Source organism: Zeus faber, assembly GCF_960531495.2.
Source record: "Zeus faber genome assembly, chromosome: 5".
Classification (NCBI taxonomy): domain Eukaryota; kingdom Metazoa; phylum Chordata; class Actinopteri; order Zeiformes; family Zeidae; genus Zeus; species Zeus faber.
The window spans coordinates 27,896,778-27,915,531 of NC_137192.1; the positions used below are offsets into that span (position 1 = coordinate 27,896,778).

Below are 18,754 nucleotides of genomic sequence, written 5' to 3' on the forward strand. Positions count from 1 at the left end.
TGTCCTATTCCATCCCATCATTAAAGAAAGCACATGGAAGATAATTCCAAGTAGCGGTCTAAGGAGGTTTACTATACATTTGATCCATTCATTACTTAGGCTGACTGGACATTTTCAACTAAGTTAATAAATCGGATTAATAAACTACATATAGCTTTATTTTGACTTACTTGAAGGTAAGAGACCTTTTTGTTAACATGACAATGATTTGTTTGATGAGAATTTGACGGAATATTAAAACCAATTATGTGTGTTTTATCAAATGAAGTTGGCAATTACCTGGCCAAAAAAAAGAAAACCAATCAGACGCAGGTAGGCCTATTGCTGCATTCGAGTTTTACGGGAATTGCTGTTTGTAACCGCTTGCTTGCTCATACCAAACATATAATATAGAAAAAAACCAACTTGAAATCTGTCGTTTCAATTTGAATGACTACCTAATGACGATCGCGTGTAGGCCAGGTTCCACGTGGTAGTATACGTTCGTTTGTCTGTAATCACAGCCTATATATTGTATTTAAAGGTAACGTCAATGCAATTGAATTGTTATTATATATGATAAGCAACTATTATCTCCTGCTGTATGCTGCTGCGGGCGAGAGAAGTCGGATACAGTTGTTTGAAGAAGGAAAGAAAAACTACAAATTCCGGCGTGAACGGCAGTGCGGAGGTCACGGGGAGGCCGTATTTCCCACGTCCGCCGTGTGACGTGAACGCAGCAGCAGTCCCCTTCGGCGGTGGGAGTTGCTTCCTGGTCCCTTTCAGGCAGAGAAGCGGCTCGGACGCCAGAGGGACGATGGTGGTGGAGGGTTAGCTCAACATGGCGGCGCTCTCCCAGGACGGGAGCTACGGACTCAACTGCGGCCGACAAGACGCGGACAGGGTCACCGTTCTGCACGTCAAACTGACGGAGACCGCGCTGAGAGCCGTGGAGGCTTTCCAGAACTGTAAGGTGGGTGAGCCCGGTGAATAGTGAGCGGTCGGCAGGTAAGACTTTGGTACTGCCACGGCAAACTGCCACGCAGAGCTAGGCTAACTTAGTTAGCTGAGTTGGGCTTAGCCGCTCGGCGCGACTACACGGTCTTTTCTTTAATCAAATCACTATTTTGGGGGGATGGTGACTCCCATTACCGGATAATGTGGGTTTTACCCCACACCCTGGCCAAGTTTCATTAACTGTCATTTGATATTTAGCACCGAAAACCGTTGGTAAACTTGAAGCTCGTAACCCGTTACATCGCGTTACACTTATTTTATTTACTTCAACATTACTGACACTGACATTACTTTGCGTTGCGTTACACCCAGTGTAGTGTGGTGTACAGTGTAGGAGGCCTACCCGAGAAGGGAAGCAACGGGACCGAGCCCCCAAAATACTCCCCCCGAACTCCCATTGGAAAGAGTCGCTTTGAGAACTGTAAAAGCCCTTAAATATAAAAAGGAGGAAATCGCCAGTGTTCCAACCTGCTCTGCTCTAACCCACCCCGTCGCTAGGACGCTCAAACTAATATTTTAGAATAAGTGCTTTGAGGGGGGCCAATGTAAAATCCTTAATTTTAGACGGGTCGATTGAATTAACCCCTGCGATGTGGTCAAGAGCAGAGTAATAATATTGATTTTAACACCGACGACCTTTTACTATTTAACTCCGTTTCAACATGTGTGTGTCGGCCAAAATACCACAAGCAACCTGCTGGCACCGCTGGTTGGAAAGTCAACACAATACTGTTCCACCTTCATTATGTATTGATTCAGTTTTAGGATTCCACTTCGAGCCCTTCACCACGTTTTTTGGACTTTCCGTCCGTCCTCCTCGCTGCTGCAATCTGTGTTGTGCCCTCTTTTAAGTTGTTGCGTTCGGAAGGCTTTCGTCCCGTGAAAACCGCTCGAAATGCAAAATCCCGGCGAAACTACGGAATCTCAATATGCCGCACCTCGTTTTAGAAAGGCGTCCGGCGAGACTGCCCCCTAAAACCCGGTGCCAAGTGTGCCCGTCACGGGTTCGGGGATTTAAACTCTCTCAAGTTGTCGCTGCGAGTCGTCGTCTTGGCGAGGCTCGTTCAGGTGAAGTCGGCTGAACGGCCCCCGAAGGGCTGAGGTGCACAGCGCGGAAGCCCTAACCGTGCTCGGGTAACCGTGCCACTAAAAACACCGATTACATAATGGTGTGTGTGTGTGTGTGTGTGTGTGTGTGTGTGTGTGTGTGTGTGTGTGTGTGTGTGTGTGTGTGTGTGTGTGTGTGTGTGTGTGGTTACCGATATGTGACACCGAAACGGTTGCTCCATTACCGACCTAATGTGAATAGGATTTAATAAATTGGGCACAGTCGACTGTCCACGCTGAACGGGTTTCCATTTAATCTCGCGGAATTCCTTTGTAACAGTCCCGCTCCAGCCTTATTGGGTGAGGTTATGTCGGTTCATACACTGCGCTGAACAGTGGCCCACCATCCCTGTGCTGACTGAGCAGCCAAAACTGCCTGCTTTTTGTTTCTCTCCCTCTCAATGGCGAGTGTGTGTGCGTGCGCGTGTGTGTTGAACTTGTTGCAGTGTGTGAGGTGGCTAAGGCTGCCTTTCTGCGGTTACACGAAATGTGATCAGAGCTATGCGTGTGGACTAGTTTGGCCCCTGAGTGTGTGCTGGGGGATGGGGAAAGACTTTGGTAAGATCCTGAAAAACTTCAATAGTCACCGGAGCTCTCAGGAAGGCTAACAAAACTCCACATTCCACCCAGACCAGTTGACTCCAGATTTAAAAGGGCTGTCAACCAGCCAGCCAGCCAGCCAGCCAGCTCTACAGCTGAGTTAAGGAACAGCAAACTCTGAGCGTACTTGCGCTAATCTTGGTGGGGTGGCTGTGCAGCCACTGTGTGGGTGTAGTTGTCCACTCTGTTTCAAACACCGCACAAAACAAGCAGAAGCTTTAAAAAAAAAAAAAAATCGTCCTAACAAGCTACTGTTTCCTGATGTGCAAGTTGTATCTTTTTGCATCAAAATGTCTGAAAGTGAACGTCGACAGAGTGATTCGCAACCAGTCTGAATGAGAAATGTGTCAGTCGTTTGCCCTGTCTGTGTCAAATAATTATCCTAAAATATCTCCACTCGCAACACGTGTCATGAAGGTTTTTAGACACAGGCCTAACATTGTTGGTCATCCCTTAGTTAAGTCTTATTTAACTTGATGGGACTGTTTATTTTCTACCATGGAGGCTTAAACCCTTAAATTCACTTTCAGAATGTACCTTCTTCGTGGCCAACAATACAGTTCAAGGGGCTTCAAGGTGTAAGTATACATTTTATTTGTTCTTTAACTCTGACTTTGATGTGGCCTCATTAAAGGCACCACAATTTGATATGCCATGTTTTAAATCTATTGCGAGAATTTACTTTATGCACGTCTGGTAAATTGATGGTATTTAATGATCCAAGTGTTTTATTTGCTGTTAATTAAATTAATGAACAGTAATAACTTGAATATGAAAATTGGATTAACTAATTACAAAGATTTTAAAGTACGGACAATTTAAATGGCATTGTGCCAGCAAATTATATTGGCTGATCTCAACAGGGATTCATATTTTCACTTGGCAAAAATAAGTGTTCACAATTTATTTCATATCATTGATGTATATTAAGGAAGTGAGGGATGGGGTTTTCCAAGTACCAATCCAAAGTGTATAGCTTAAGGGTCAGCTTATGCAGAGATCCAGTCCATTACATTTACTACAGTATTTGCTTGAATTATGAGAACATCGTGATTGACGTCTAATACATTTATTTTCATGGGAAACCTCTCACATGTTTAAATGACAAAACAAACAGGAAATCAAATTACTTTGATTTATTTGCTGGCATTTGATATCGCTCTGGGTTTCATATTTTTGTGGTGGGGATGCCCTATTTTAGCGAGGCGTAGACCGACATTCATTACCTATCCTTAATGGAGGTGTTGTAGGCCCATTTATTTGTAAACCTGTCAGCTGGTTCCGACTGACTGGAACTATTGACACATACAATTAAAGGGGCCAAGCTCGTCATGCCTATAAATACTGTCATTCAATGATCTAGAATCCAGCTTCCTCCTCCCAACACTGAGGAACACACACTCCCCATAACTGCCCGAGACCTCGAAGAGCCTCCCATGTTATGCTAGCTTGTGTGCTGTGCCCATCAAACCCCCGTAGCTGAGATGTAGACCCAGCCAGAGGTATGCACCAACACACTTAAACTGTAAGGGGATCTTCCTTATACACCACCAATGAAGGCCAAGTGTGAAGGTACTTTTGCAGATGGTTGCGGATCAGTTACATCTGGTTTTGTTCAGAAACTCAAGTGTTTTTCACAAACTCCCTCAGTCATGTCATGCGGTGAAGGTTTACGTCATGTAATGCATAATGTTTTCATGTTTGACCTGCTATAGCGCATTAGGATTCCCAGGACTGATTCCTCCTCACACGCCTTCCAAAATTTTGACTTCTACTTGTCTAATGTCGGGAAAGACAACCCTCAGGGAAGCTTTGAATGCATCCAACAATATGCAACGAGGTAATGGTATTGATGATGCCGACATTTGGTCACATAGTAAGCATTTAGAGTTTAAACTGACTTAGTAATTAAAAAGTTGTAATTCTCTTCCTTTCCCCCAAACACGTCTGTTCGCCCGGGCTACCTCCCCTCCCTGTCTCCAGCTCGGGAGCCTCCCACCTGGCGTTGTTGGGGACGGTACAGGACAAGGTCACGGTGTGTGCCACCAACGACTCGTACCAGGTGACCCGAGAGCGCATGACCCAGGCCGTGGAGGACACACGTGAACGTGGGACCAAAGTCATCAAGCCTGGGGGCCAATACAGAGGTCAGGACCTCACTGTGTTTCTGCTCAAATTATTTATATATGTGTGAATATATATATATATATATATATATATATATATATATATATATATATATATATATATATATATATATATATATATATATAATGCTGATTGTTACCATCTGCCACTGCCAAAACCTCATATCAAAGGCTGAATTCCAGCAGACTACCGTGGCTTTGCGCTCAATCAACGCCTCTCCTCTTTTTTAGAATGGTTGAAAGCTGACAGGCCGTGCTCCATTCAAAGCCATTGTTGTGGTCACTATGCCATTTTGTCATCTCAGGCTTTCCAGATTTGCACTCTGACTGATAAGGGCCAAGGGAGGCAAATGAAGCACGCCGTGTTTTATTGACTCCCAGCCAAATGGCAGTGAGAGGGTCAGACGTGTCCCGGCGCACACTGCGGGTGTCCAACACCACCGTGCGGCTATAAACCTGCCTTCCCCTTCTCCCCACTTTCCCCACATCGGGTGTACACAGGATGCTGTGCTCCCGGTTTGATGTCGCACAAATGTAAAAAGTAAATCTTTTCGAATCTGATTTGGTGGCTGTTTCACAACCATGGCCACTCGTTTGTTGTGACTTAGCTGAAGCGGCGCGTGGGGGGGCATGTAAGATCATGGCCTCTGATGTAACGTCCACGGCCTATTCTGTCCCCTTCTAGACCCCCGCGCGCTCGCTCCAACAAAATACGCCTCGTACGCACGAGTTTGATTGAAGAGTACCTTCTCCTAAATACTGTCATCCAAAAATGTATCAGATACCGGTTTATTGCGTTGTGCAATGCAAACAGCAGACACTCTCCTGGCAGACAGTGATGTTGTGTAACAACGCTTTTGCAGTTTTGGTAAGAGCTTTGGGCAGCAAACACTGACTTCATGGTGTATTTTTCATTTTTACCAATTTCTTTATTTTGTATGTGCCTTTTCGCATCTGAAACACCTGAAGTAATGTGTTGTGTTATTCTGTTCAGTGTCACAACATTGTCTTGTAAGTGTAGCCCTTGCCCAAAACTAGAGAAGTCAGCGGTAGCTTCCCTGAGTCTGCTCTGCAGCGCTTGGGGATCTATTTGCATCGGCCGGCCCAGATGGAAACTGGGAAACGAGAGGACCGGTACAAGAAATGGGCGGTACCTGGGCAAGTAGCAGCTGGCTTTGTGTGCGCAACCTATTAACTGACGTTGCAGGAGCCTTAATGCGTTATTTCCAGACAATTTAGTTTCAGGTAACAGTCTGTAACTTGTTATCTGTTCAAACAATTCCTACTGTTGTCATAGATGTCGAGCCATTGCATGAAGTTAAATGTTCTTGTCACCAAGTGGTGTCTACACTAGAATACGATTTAAGGTTAAGAAATTGCCATGTTCACACCTTGTTTTTTTGAGTCCAGCATGTTGAGTCACTAGGCTAGACACTATTTATGAAGTAGAAAGCTTACTTGCAGCCGACGCGAGCTGTTCACCTGCGTCAGTCTGTCATCCGCCTGTGAGGAGGTGTGTGTGTGTGTGTGTGTGTGTGTGTGTGTGTGTGTGTGTGTGTGTGTGTGTGTGTGTGTGTGTGTGTGTGTGTGTGTGTGTGTGTGTGTGTGTGTGTGTGTGTGTGTGTGTGTGTGTGTGTGTAACCTTCAAGATGATTTGTTTCACTGAAACTTGTTGGCTCTCTGTGAAATGTTAGATGGTAGGTTAGCCAATTACGTCATGTGTATAAATAGAGCGTTCTTACCTGGAATTAGGAGTAGGCATTATAACGTGTCTATACTGTGAGATGATGTATATTTGTCCACAGGTAGAGAAGACATGGTTATACTGTCGTTAGCATCACAACTATGTGTGGGCGTGGTTTCATGTTTTGGACTGACTGAATGGTAGGCTTGGGCTGATATTCGATAATATCCAATAACCCCCCAAAATATAGTTAAAGCGCGTATTTGGGCGGGACTGCATCACAATATAACATTTTGGATTTCGCCCAAGCCTCCTGAACGCTAGCACGTCTTATCCCGCTGTCGGACACACCCACTACACAAATTTTGTCTGGATTATATGCATGTGACTGGGCGCTCTCGGGTAACATGCACCCATGATGTGTCCTCCAATTCACCAATATATACAACATGTTGAAACCTTGAAAAAGTAGCCTAAGCAAGCTCGGACAGACTACACCGATTTTAGCAGTTGACAGTTTTATTTTTCTGCATTGTACACATAAGGCTTGTCTGATTCTTAATTGTGTTTTTTATTCCTAGCATGTGCCAGATATCCACCTTATTATTTGCATTAATGATTTTGCCAACTTGGTTAATTCAGAAGACAAATGTCTTGGCTACAGTGCTATGTGTGGTAGTTGGACTCTTTTCTTTCTTTCTTTTTTATTTTAACATAAGATTGTCCTTCGTAACTACTACCATAGCGCTATCATAGTAATAACTATACAAAATTGATTTCAAGTAGCCTTCATAAGATCTTTGTATGTTTAGAAGCGTATAGCTATTTCTACTTGGTTCATAGTGATCACCTACCAACCATTTAAAAATAATAAAGCCATTTTTGTAGTTTTAACACAAAATTATTACACAGCATTATTAAGGGGAATGTTGTGTGGATTACTCCCTCTTCTGTCTTTAATAGGTCAGACTATTTTACCATAGTATTTCAAACAAGCTCCATGCAACAATTAAGTTAAAATGAAAATCATGACATAGTATGTTTATATGAACATTCAACCTACATTGGCTACTAGAGCATTGGTGTGGTCAGGCACGGATGTTGGGTGATTAGACCCGGCACATAGCCGGTCTTTCAAATCCACCCAAAGGTGTTCAGCGGGGTTAAGTCAGGCCACTGTAGTTGTTCCACACCAACGTCAGCAAGTCATTTCTTTGTACACTATGATTTGTGCACAGGCTATGCTGTAACAGGAAAAGGCAGAAGTACAGAATAACTTCCCTTCAACCTTTCCTTTCACTTCACCGACTTGTGTGTTGGCCTGCCAGATAGTGACGTATGATTGACAACTCCTGGAGAATTATTTCTACTGCTCCAGAGTCCAGTGGGAAGTGAGCTTTACACCACTCCCAGTAACGCTTTACATTATGCATGGTGATCTTAGGCTTGCGGGTATCAGTTTGCCAGTTGAAACCCATTTCTTGTAGCTCTTGACCAACAGTTCCTGTGCTGACATTGCTTCGAGAGGCAGTTTGGAACTCTAGTGAGTACGCTCCATTACCCTGCAGTAGACTTGGGCAGATTTACCATTGAATCGTCAATCGGCGATCGACTCACGATTGAATCGGCGTTAGAATTTTTTTTTATTAATCGGCCAGGAAAAATGAAAGCATTGAAACGGTCTAAGTGCAGTTAACTGTGTTATGAAACTGAAGCGGGTGGAGGCTCTCCCCTTCTCCTCTCAGAGCTGTCGAGTAACCACCTGTGATTGGGTCTCACTTCCCCGCTCTATATGCAAATCTTTTGATGATAATGTAGCGATATATAATCTCAGAGAGATTTTGATTTATTTGGTTTCTTTAGTTTCTTACTGGTATGGAAAATTTAAAACGTAAACCTAACTCAGAATTGGAGCACAGTTCTTTTTAATTTCTCCTCCAGACAGCGGTGGACCACACTTGCGTGCCTGTTCCCGGCTCGCATGCCTGTGTTTTTATTTTAGATCTATTTTTTTTTTCCGTTTGTTCCTTACCTATATGAAACACTTAAAATTGAAACTTTAAATTTAAGGGACTGTTCCGTCCCATTTATAAAAAGAGATAGATTAAAAAAGTGGGTCACCAATGTCCTGTGCTGCGTCATGCACATCTCCCCGTTGCGTTGCTATGGTACTTGAGTAAAAACTGAACGTTTTGCGTAAAAACTTCACTTCTGTAACGGGGAGACCCTTTGAGAATTTTGCGCGATGGCCAAAGCCGACTCTGAGTTCCCATTCTGAGCTAGTCTCCTATCACTACTTGTCTGAACTGTTTTTGCTCAGACGTGACGCCACTTCCAGGCGATCAGCATTGCTCTGATATAGAAATGTGACGATCTGACTTGAAAGGTGGCATGTTGAAATGCAAAAGTTTGTCTTGAGAAATTGCATGGCTGTGTTTTGACTTCATATACATGTGAACACTCGGTTGCTGTACTGGATTAATTATATCATTATAAGCTTGCACTTTATAGCATCTTAAAAAATGTTTTGTTGGACTTTTTTTTTTTTTTTTGCGTTGGATGACTGTAGCCTAATGTGTCCACAAATCAGAGTATTACACGGAAGCCCGTCTTTTCTATTTATTTGTTTATTTATTTATTGTAGGTGGGTTGAAAATGTAATATTCAATGCGAAGTGAAGAAATGTATTGTCCTTGGCAAGCTAGACTAACCTGTCGGTCACCATTGCAGTTTCTTCTTGAAGCCTATTAGAGGTTGGGTCTGACTTTTTTTGACAAATGCAGTGATATCATTCCTTGGTTCTTAAAGTGCTCAAGCGGTGCCTGGTAGTCATCTAGTGGGTTGTGGGTCCTCCTCAGACTGCCTGTGTTTTTTTTTTGTTTTTTTTTGTAAGAGTCCTGGCTGATGGGTTGTGTTGAGAGCTTCTGAGGTAGGATACACAGATGATGCTTAAATAGGGTGTAATAAAATCCATTAATAAAGTAAGTCATTACAGAATAGCAGCTTAATGCTATGCATCTTCTACACGTAAAAGCTTGTTAAATGTTGCTGATGGAGGGGGGGTGGTTATGTTCTTGTGAACTTGGTAGCAGTCTAGATGTGTATTCTCTAGTACAACATTTACCCTTTTAGCATCAGTTGGCAGTAAAGTGGTATTCTTGCATTTCTAGTGTCCAAAATGTACCTTTTGAATGCACATAGTGTAGGCCATCTTGATGCCATTGGGTTTTGGCAGTTGAACTAGACCGGTTATCAAAACAGCAACTTTCTGCAAAATTCTGATGTCTTTATTGCAAATCGACTAATGAATTTAATCTTATGCGTTTTAGGAAAGCAAGTCCAGATCCGCAAGCCGGCCATGTCTGTACCAGATGTGGTCCCGGAGCGCAAGCGCTCCACACCCATGAATCCAGCCAACACTATCCGCAAGTGCCTTTCCAACAACCCGGTGTCTCAACGCCCGTACCGGGACCGCATCATCCATCTGCTGGCTCTGAGGGCTTACAAGAAGCTGGAGCTTCTGGCCAGGCTGCAGCGGGACGGGGTCAGCCAGAAGGACCGCAGCTCCTTGGGGACCACCTTGCAACAGGTTGGTGATAAGGATTGTTTAAGTCATGCTGTCAGAACAGCTAACAGACCAACTTCTCGTTGGCCAGTGTTGAGAAAGCCATTTTAGAAAAACGAAAATGTATGTGTTCAAATTGAAAGTTGTGATTTTTTTTTTTTTTTTTTTTTTTTTTCTTCCCTCCTCGAATAAATTGCATGTTAGGATGACTACTGTAAATTCAGCACATAAGTTCTTGTGTGACGTTTGTGGTACATTTATGCTTCCCTCTGATCCCCCTGTCCTTCCTCAAGCATTGGAGCATACAGTATGATGCAAATTGCCCTGAGAATGGGGCACAAAGGTCTCCATTCACTATGACTGTGCAGAAGAAACAAGCCAAAAACCCATACATTTACATACACAGATGCTTTGCCGCTTGTTGGCCAACAAATGAAGTGGAACGTTCATAAACGTGTTGTGAACCTCTGATGTTCAATGGTTTGGGCTACAAACCCACTGTCCTGGCCATGTAGAGAATCCAGAATGAATTGTGTTATTGTTTCCATCAGGTGGCAAATCTCAATCCCAAAGACAACGCATACTCATTAAAGGACTTTGTGTACCGTGAGGTCCAGAGGGACTGGCCAGGCTACTCTGAAGATGAGAAGGTCCAGGTGGACCGAATCCTGACTCGGTATGGAGCCTTTCCTTTTTCACTGTGGAATGTCACTGTGGGTTCAGAGCTACTCCCATTTCAACAACTCAAAGTAGGGATGCAAATTTTAAAGGAATTTCCTTCATCTATAGTTGTTAACCGTCACAAAAAATGATTGATTCATTGATAACCTAAAAGCTGATGACGTTGCGTGGGGGCGCGACGTTGTGCACCTCCCAGATTTTTGTGACCCCGCCCGCGCATGGAGCATTTCTCCTCATTTCAAAATGGAGACGTTTGAGGCCGGACTCGCTGAGCTGGCCGGTGCATACAGGAATATTTACGACTCGTCTTGGCGCAAGTTAAATATTTAACCTTTTCGCCGTCCTCCGCGACAGAATGAGCCGATGTTACGTAGCGGAAGTCTGGTGAAGATATGGACAACGAGACACGAATATAATTATTATATTTGTGACAAAATAATTTAGTTTAATGTATTTTTTTTGGAGTCAACATATGGCTTGTTTTTCCGTCGTACCTCTCCCTCGCTCTGGGTCTTTTTTCCTCCACCGTACCGTTCAGAAAGTACCATGTTCCCGTTCTACCGTGTTCCATTTGAACACAGCATTGGGAAGCTCTCGTTTTCTACACATAGCCTTGTGGGTTTTCTGTCGTTCTTCCTGAAGCCTCCATCTACTTCTCGTCAAACTTCTTGCTCCACTGGGCATTCTTTCTCGATTTCCCCTGTTGTTCTGGTAGGTTCTACTACTTCCTGGCTGGGTTTTTATTTTTTTATTTATTTTCTCAAAACGCTCTGTGCCCCACAGGTTGATACAATTATTGTTGTTCTTATTGATAAGACAAAATCTTAATAGATTCAATTCTTATTCGGAATTTGTCGATTCATTGTTAACATCCCTAACGCAAATGTTAACCTGGTTTTTATCCTGTACACATTGCCAAGTAAAATGGCATCATACTTTAAGCCCTTTGTGACTTGAAGCTTGCGATTCTGTTTGTAGCTGTGCTAAACTTGTATTTTTGTTATACACACTTGTCTTCATTTGAAGGTTGCATTATTTATTCTTTACCTGAACCCCAGTTGATTCATTAATGTTGTAACCCAAAACGATATTCATCTTTACTCCTTTTGTTTTCTTTTTTTTAAATTCCGTGTTTTCAAATGTGATAATGACACACGCCGACGTGTCCTCCCCCGCCTCCCCACTCTGTCTCCGTCCAACAGTAAACTGGGTCTTCCCTCTGAGGTACTTTCATCAAACAGTTCCCCTAAAGACGGCAACACTTCATCTCCCCAGGTAAACCCACCATCACAACTTAGGTCTTGTTTGTAACCATCTCCCAGAACCTCTAATAGTGTTTAGCATATGCGCTAAAGTTCGTCGCATATATCTGCGTATGTATTTTCAGCACATGAAATAGGGCTGAATGATTTGGAGAAAATGTAATTGCGAATCCCCCCCTTTATCTTCTGACTTATTCACATTACATTTCACTGCATATATGTATGAAAGTATGTATATGTAAGTGACGAATAAAAATCTTGAATCTTGAATCTAAACACAAGCAAAAAATCATTCTATAGCAATGATACTCAACCTTTTCCAGCTCAGGAGCCACATTAACAAAAAATATTTCTGCATTGCATTTTAAAATCAGGCTACTTGTAATATCTTATTAGGGAATGTAAAGCATGTTGTATGCAGTAATTGCAATTTATTATTACTACCATGTTTTATCGTTGCAACCACAAATGTATAATGTATTATTAGGCACAAATGATGTAAAAAAATAACTACGGGTAGACGTCAAACCGGAAATTGCGTAGAGAAAGCGGTTGAGTATCGCTGCTTAAGAATGAGTAACATTAAAACACTTTTTTTTACATTTTTAATTGTAGCCTTTGCGATTTGATAATTGCATTCTATTATATTGCAATGTGGCTTTGAATTTGATTAATCGTTCAGCCCTGACATGAAATGTGAAATAATGTATGATGACCAGAATTTGACATCCTTTTATTGATGTTGAAATGTCATTTAAACAGCTGCTAGAGCTGGAGGCCATTACACTTTTCAAGGAGGTGAGCGTGTAAAATGTCCCCATTTGGCACAGTGTTTTTTTTTTGTGTTTTTTTTTTTTTTGTCGTTCAATAAGGAAATTAAGTAAAACTAACAACAACAAAAAAATTTTAACAGGGCTATTTTGGAGATTATTTTTATGAACGAACCCCATTTATACTTCAATACTTTTCACATGTTAAGAAACACATTGAGTTTGTATGAACTTCAACCCGCCTCTTTTATCTGATTGGCTAAGCGACCATAATGCACAACGACGAGTGCCGCTGCTGTTTGGCTCGAGTCGCACTGGAGAGGAAAGCGGTGGGACGTCATGCAGGGGATTTTTAGCGGTGCACTCCAAACCATAATGTTTAGTGAAGGCACATGTGGTGGTTTTTGAGAGCACTGGGGGGGGGGCTCAGCTTATAAACTCAAAACAATACCTGGAATGTTAATGATCGGTTGAGAGAGAATTCCTTGGAAGAATTGCATCTTGGTTGCGTTCTTGCAGAAACGTCCGGCAGAGGTTGACTTCGTTGATCCGCTGGCACCCAAGAAGGCTCGCATCTCTCACCTCAGTAATCGAGGGCCAATCACATCCGGTGACCAGCGTGAGGATGAAGGCAGCCCTGGCTCCAAGCGCTCGTCCCTGCCTGCCAGCGCCACCTCAGCCCCTCCCTCCCACCTCCCCATCTCCTCTCACCCGCCCGTACCCTCCCACCAGCATCCGGGCCCGGGCTCCAACTCCAACTCCCCCAGCACCCCGGAGGGCCGTGGCACCCAGGACCTGCCCCTGGACCAGAGCTCCTCCTGTAGGGACCCCTCACCCAGCCCCACCCGTAGCCCCCTGTCCGCCGACAGGACCAGACAGGACCAGTACCAGCCCACCGCTCCAGCCTCTGCGCCTGCTACCTCCCCCGGCCTGCCTCCTCGAACATCCCTCACCGTTAGCTCCACGGTCATCAGCAACCCGCCCCCGTTCATCAGCACGAGCAAAAAGCCCAAGAAGAAGTCCAAGAAGCACAAGGAGAAGGACCGGGAGAAGGACCAACACAAGGAGAGGGGCAGCGGCGCCCCCCCCAGGGTGACGGAGCAAGCGGAGGAGGGTCAGAGTTCTAGGAAGAGGCACCGCGCTGTGGAGGAAGATGGGGAAGGCATCACCAAACACCCCCAAAAAGACCAAGGTGAGCGGTCTGTCAGTTATGGGCTGGCTTTAACCCTTCTGGTCGTTATGTTGCGCAACCTGCTACACCACACGTTTTAAAGTTTGAAAGCATTCGCTTTATGACAAGTTTTTCTCAAGAACGGAGTCATGTACTGACAGTTCCTTTGTGAGCCACGGAGGAGCCTTTTTTTTTTTTTTTTTTTTTTTTTTTTAGTTTCCAGCTAATTTATCTTTCAGACATTGGAATCTAGCTAAGCATGTTATGCTGTTAATCTATGTCTGGCTGTGCGTACAGCCCGACCTCCTAGCAGCTCTTATTATGGGGAAGCGCTGGCCTTTGCCTGAACATGTAGAAACTATCGGCACATATTTCATTTGTGTTTTCTTCTCCCAAACTATTATACTGTAGCAGGAGCTATGCTGTTCATTTGTTGAGATTTATTTGTGATATCAGAATAGCCTTTTTTTTTTTTTTTTTTTTTTTTTTTCCATCCCCAGATTCCTCAGAGAAAGAGAAGCCAGCCCACTCCACAGACCTGTCTTCCACTGCTGCCATGCCAGACTATCTGGGGTAAGGACCCCTCCGGTGCCACAAATGAGCCACGCCCCCCCCCCCCCCACACACTAAACACCATGATGGTTGTACTTCCACCGCTTTGCAAAGCTTTCATCAATATTACAAATAAACCAAGTCTCATTCGACATTCAATGTTTGGGTCAAAACCATGTTGTTGGATTTCTCAATATTGGCTCAATAGATACCTGTAGTTGAGAGAGGCTCCGCTCTGTATGTAGAGGAGAGTTTAAAGACCTTGGTGATCATTTTGGCGAAATCACTGGTGTATGACTTGATGCTAATATACCGGAAGGTGGTGGCGATGTTGTGGAGTCCTACCAATAATCTCTCACCTGGAAGGCTGTTCCGGAAAAGCGGCAACACCAGATTCCTCTGTAGAACAGAGCAATACTCACAAAATCAAATGTGTTTATTTATTTTTAACCAATTCCTAAATATTGATAATGTGGCGGTGTGTTGAGGTTGACTAATTGGTGCCCTAATAGAATATTCACACACAAGAAGTATTTGTACATCTCAATATTATTAAGATGGATTATTAAGTTGTGCTATGGCCTAGCACTACTTCCAGTCCCTACACCCAACCTGTGTCACGCTGCCTGTCCGCACCTTCCTTCCTGACTGACTGACTGACTGTGCTGGCTGTTTGCAGTAAGTACACGCCGCTGCTGTCGCCGGACCAGCGCCAGAGCTACAAGACCGACTTCAACGCCGAGTACGACGAGTACCGCGTGCTGCACGCCCGCGTGGAGAGCATCACCCGCCGCTTCAGCCAGCTGGGAGCCCAGTGCAAGAAGCTGGCCCCCGGCTCCAAAGAGTACCAGGTCATTTCCTTTTACTGCGGTACATCTTCATAATGACGCCGTCATGACCGAGGAACAGCCGGAAAAGTAACCAGTCTTGAGATCAACTTTTTTTTGTTGTTTGTATACAGAAGGTACACGACGAAGTCCTGAAAGAGTACAAGAAAATTCAACATGTGAGTAATTATCACTATCTATAGAACTGCATGTCCTATAAGATGAAATTATACAGTATTATACTTTATCAGATGCTAGCGTGTGTGTGTGTGTGTGTGTGTGCTCACAGCACAGCCCCAACTACCAGGAGGAGAAGCGGCGCTGCGAGTACCTGCACAACAAGCTGGCCCACATCAAGCGTCTGATCGGTGACTACGACCAGCGCAGGGCGCAGGCCTGGTGCTGAGTGCGCCGGCCGCCCCACACTGAATCAGTATTGAGAGAGGGGTTCCATCCCAGGGGAGGGGGTATTCAACTGGCTCTTATTTATTTAAACCCGCTCTGTTACTGCCTCTGCTGTCACCTCCCCCGTCTCCCACCATCCTTTAGTTTCATTCCTTCCTCTTTTGCCAACCTTGTAATTCCACAGGCTGCCTTGTTGCCTGCCATCATGGAAACAGTACTCGCATCAAAGTTAACCCAACCCACCCCACCCCATTTTTTTTTTTTTTTTTTTTTTCTTGACAATTATACCTGAAGCTCCTGTGGAATTGTGTACCGCTGGGCCAGTGGAAGGAGCTGCATGCGTGAAGGGGTCCGGGGGGAAACGGCCGACTCCTCGAGCCTTTTGAAGGACTTTATCAGACAAAATAAAGAACAACAAATTAAGGTATTTTAGAGCAGCAGAGAAAATATTAACTTGTATTTAAGTCAAAAGTTGAGAGGGAGATCTATTTATTTTGTGACTCGTAGTACAAAGGAAGAGTCCGCAGATGATTTATTGTTTGAAAAGAAAAGTATAACTTTTGTCAAAAACAATGCAAAAAAAAAAAAGGAAAAAAAAAAAAAAGACCACGGGCCTTATTTGTTTGACTTTCTGAAGCCATTTTGCACGTGACATCTATATGTCAGGTCAGCTCGCAAAGACGGCTCTACAGCCTCGTTTCCTCTCCTTCCTCGTCCATCACGAGCACCCTGCGGGATCCCTCCGCCCGGCACGTCGTTCCCAAGGAAGGAAACGGGATTAGTAGAAGAAATGACACGAGCCGATTTGGACGCCAACACTATCTGCATGGGTTGCAAATTGAGGTGTGTGTGTGTGTGTGTGTGTGTGTGTGTGTGTGTGTGTGTGTGTGTGTGTGTGTGTGTGTGTGTGTGTGTGTGTGTGTGTGTGTGTGTGTGTGTGTGTGTGTGTGTGTGTGTGTGTGTGTGTGTCACGGGTGCCTTAAGGTGTGACACTCCGCCGCATCGGGCGGCGCAGATCTCTGGAGTCCCCAAGGCTACGTAGACAAGCGGGCTTCGTTTATTTGTCCGGCAGCGGCGGAGGAAGTGAAAGGGAGAAGCTTCGTCTGAATGGTGTCCTGAGTGTTTCAAAAAAAAAAAAAAAAAAGGAAAAAATGCCTGAATGTGTTTGCATGATTGCGCATTAACAGGAGTGACAGGTAAAAATAAAAATCACATTGAGGAAGAAAGGAGGAGAGAGGAAAAAAAAAAAAAAAAGAGAAAATGGGAAAAAAAGCTGCTATAGTGTTTGAGTTACGGGCTGGGGTTTTTGGTTCAACCTGGCTGAGGTAACAAGTTGTTAATTCTGGAGGTGGACCGTACCACCCCACCGCACTGTCCCAGAGGAGCTTTTCCCCAGGAAGTCTCTGGGCCGGACCGTGTCCACCTCCTCAGCTTTATCCGATGGAAAACAGCCTATTTTCTATTTTGACAGAGCAAAAATGTCAGCTCGGAGGACAAAATCGGTTTTGTGATAAATGTTTGTTTTTGTTTTTTTGTTTTTTTGGGATTCTGAGTTCTGTCACAGCGGCAGAGCGTTATGGAGGAGCTATGAATAGCGTTTTCTCCAACATGAATGCTGACTTAATTTGGCGGATGGGTGAATGACTTCCAGCGATTCATGAGAAATATATTTTTGAGTCTTTATTTTAACAAGGGAAACATTACGTTTACAAACCTGTGTTAGAATGTTTGCCAAAAATGGAAAGAAAAATAAATTCCGGAATTGCAACGGAGGAGTAGATTTAATTTAGTCTGTTTTCAAGACGCCAGATGTCAATACTGGAAAAATGTTTCACTTCCCAGTAACATAACTTGGGGTTTAAAGGGGGATGCAGAGAGAACTGTAGTCCCCTCTTGAAAAATACAAAATTCAGGGCAATGATTAACTTTTCAGTGACTCATGTATGGCGGCCCAGTCTCTATCACTTGACAAGTGTCTCAAAATATTAAAACTATTTTCACTTTTATTTTTTTGAAGCTTCTGACATTCTGTGAAGAACTAGTCTCTGCAGTGGGCTGGTTCGTTTGGGGCTTGTCAGAAGTAAATGACTGATTACAGATTCTTTCATATCGGTGCCGTTAATCTTTTGGGTCAATAAGCACTTGGAGGTTGTCACATTCTCACTATCGAGCAAAAGGAAAAAGTCCACGGGAGTGAAGGTTCCACTCCAACAGTAGATTTATACCTGCTCTGTCACGGCACGCCGATTCAGGGTCATTCATTTCATTCTTTTCCACCTTCCCGTTCCAGTGTCTCTTCCCAGAGTCCTTAAGATCCGACGTGAAAGCCAAACGTACGCAGGAGGCCGAGGCTTCAGATTTTTCTCCCCAAATGCGGTCCTTCACCCGCCTCCTTTTTTTTATTTTTTATTTTTTTCTTCTCTCCCCAAGGCCCTCGATTTTTCCAGATTTCCCACAAGTGTGGAAGTGTTGTTGCAGGGCACCCTTTCCCCAACGGTTCCCCTGGAAAGGCCATCTATGCAACTTTGTGCAGGGATTTGCAGCGCGAACCGACGGGTCCTAGCAACTCTGCCTTGTTACGACAGACTCATCCTGGTGCTAAATTTGAAAAATGGAGGGCCCCCCCCCCCCACGAAATGGATCTTGAGGGCGGCGTGAAGATGTCCAAAATACTGGGAATGTTTTCATATGAGACCACTGAAAAGTAATTGAATTGTAAATGAAATCTGAGCCTTCCCACCAGGTCATGTACAAATCAATTGAATAAAAATTACCCAAGTTGTACCTGGACCGTTGTGAGTGTCTTCATTTTTGGATTTTATTGAAGGTCATGCTCCTTCCAGGCCACTCAGACTTTTACTAGTGTAGAGTAGACCATGATGGGAATGATGCATGTGATGATCTCTAGTACAAACAAATGCTGTACAACTAAAAGTTGTGCATGCGAGTTATCTTTTTGTGTGTGTGTACATGAGTGCATTTCAATT

The 18,754-nt window shown here is 44.0% G+C and overlaps 1 protein-coding gene across 1 annotated transcript; it reads left to right on the forward strand.

Annotated features, from left to right (window-relative positions):
• Nucleotides 1-783: 783 nt before the first annotated feature.
• ell2 (elongation factor for RNA polymerase II 2) lies at nt 784-18,550 on the forward strand. Its single transcript, XM_080001499.1, has 12 exons — nt 784-952; nt 3,234-3,281; nt 4,419-4,543; nt 4,687-4,850; nt 9,864-10,123; nt 10,651-10,775; nt 11,983-12,055; nt 13,332-14,004; nt 14,484-14,556; nt 15,215-15,386; nt 15,497-15,541; nt 15,652-18,550. Exons 1-12 carry the CDS (start codon nt 821-823, stop codon nt 15,766-15,768), a joined length of 2,007 nt encoding a protein of 668 aa, XP_079857625.1. The 5' UTR covers nt 784-820; the 3' UTR covers nt 15,769-18,550.
• The last annotated feature ends 204 nt before the right edge of the window (nt 18,551-18,754 follow it).

Bases quoted from the DNA above. Each gene is read 5' to 3' on its own strand.
- ell2 (XM_080001499.1), top strand. From the start codon at position 821: ATGGCGGCGCTCTCCCAGGACGGGAGCTACGGACTCAACTGCGGCCGA. The intron at 4,851-9,863 runs GTCAGGACCTCA...TATGCGTTTTAG, and splicing joins GCCTGGGGGCCAATACAGAG to GAAAGCAAGTCCAGATCCGC. The intron at 14,005-14,483 runs GTGAGCGGTCTG...TTCCATCCCCAG, and splicing joins ACACCCCCAAAAAGACCAAG to ATTCCTCAGAGAAAGAGAAG.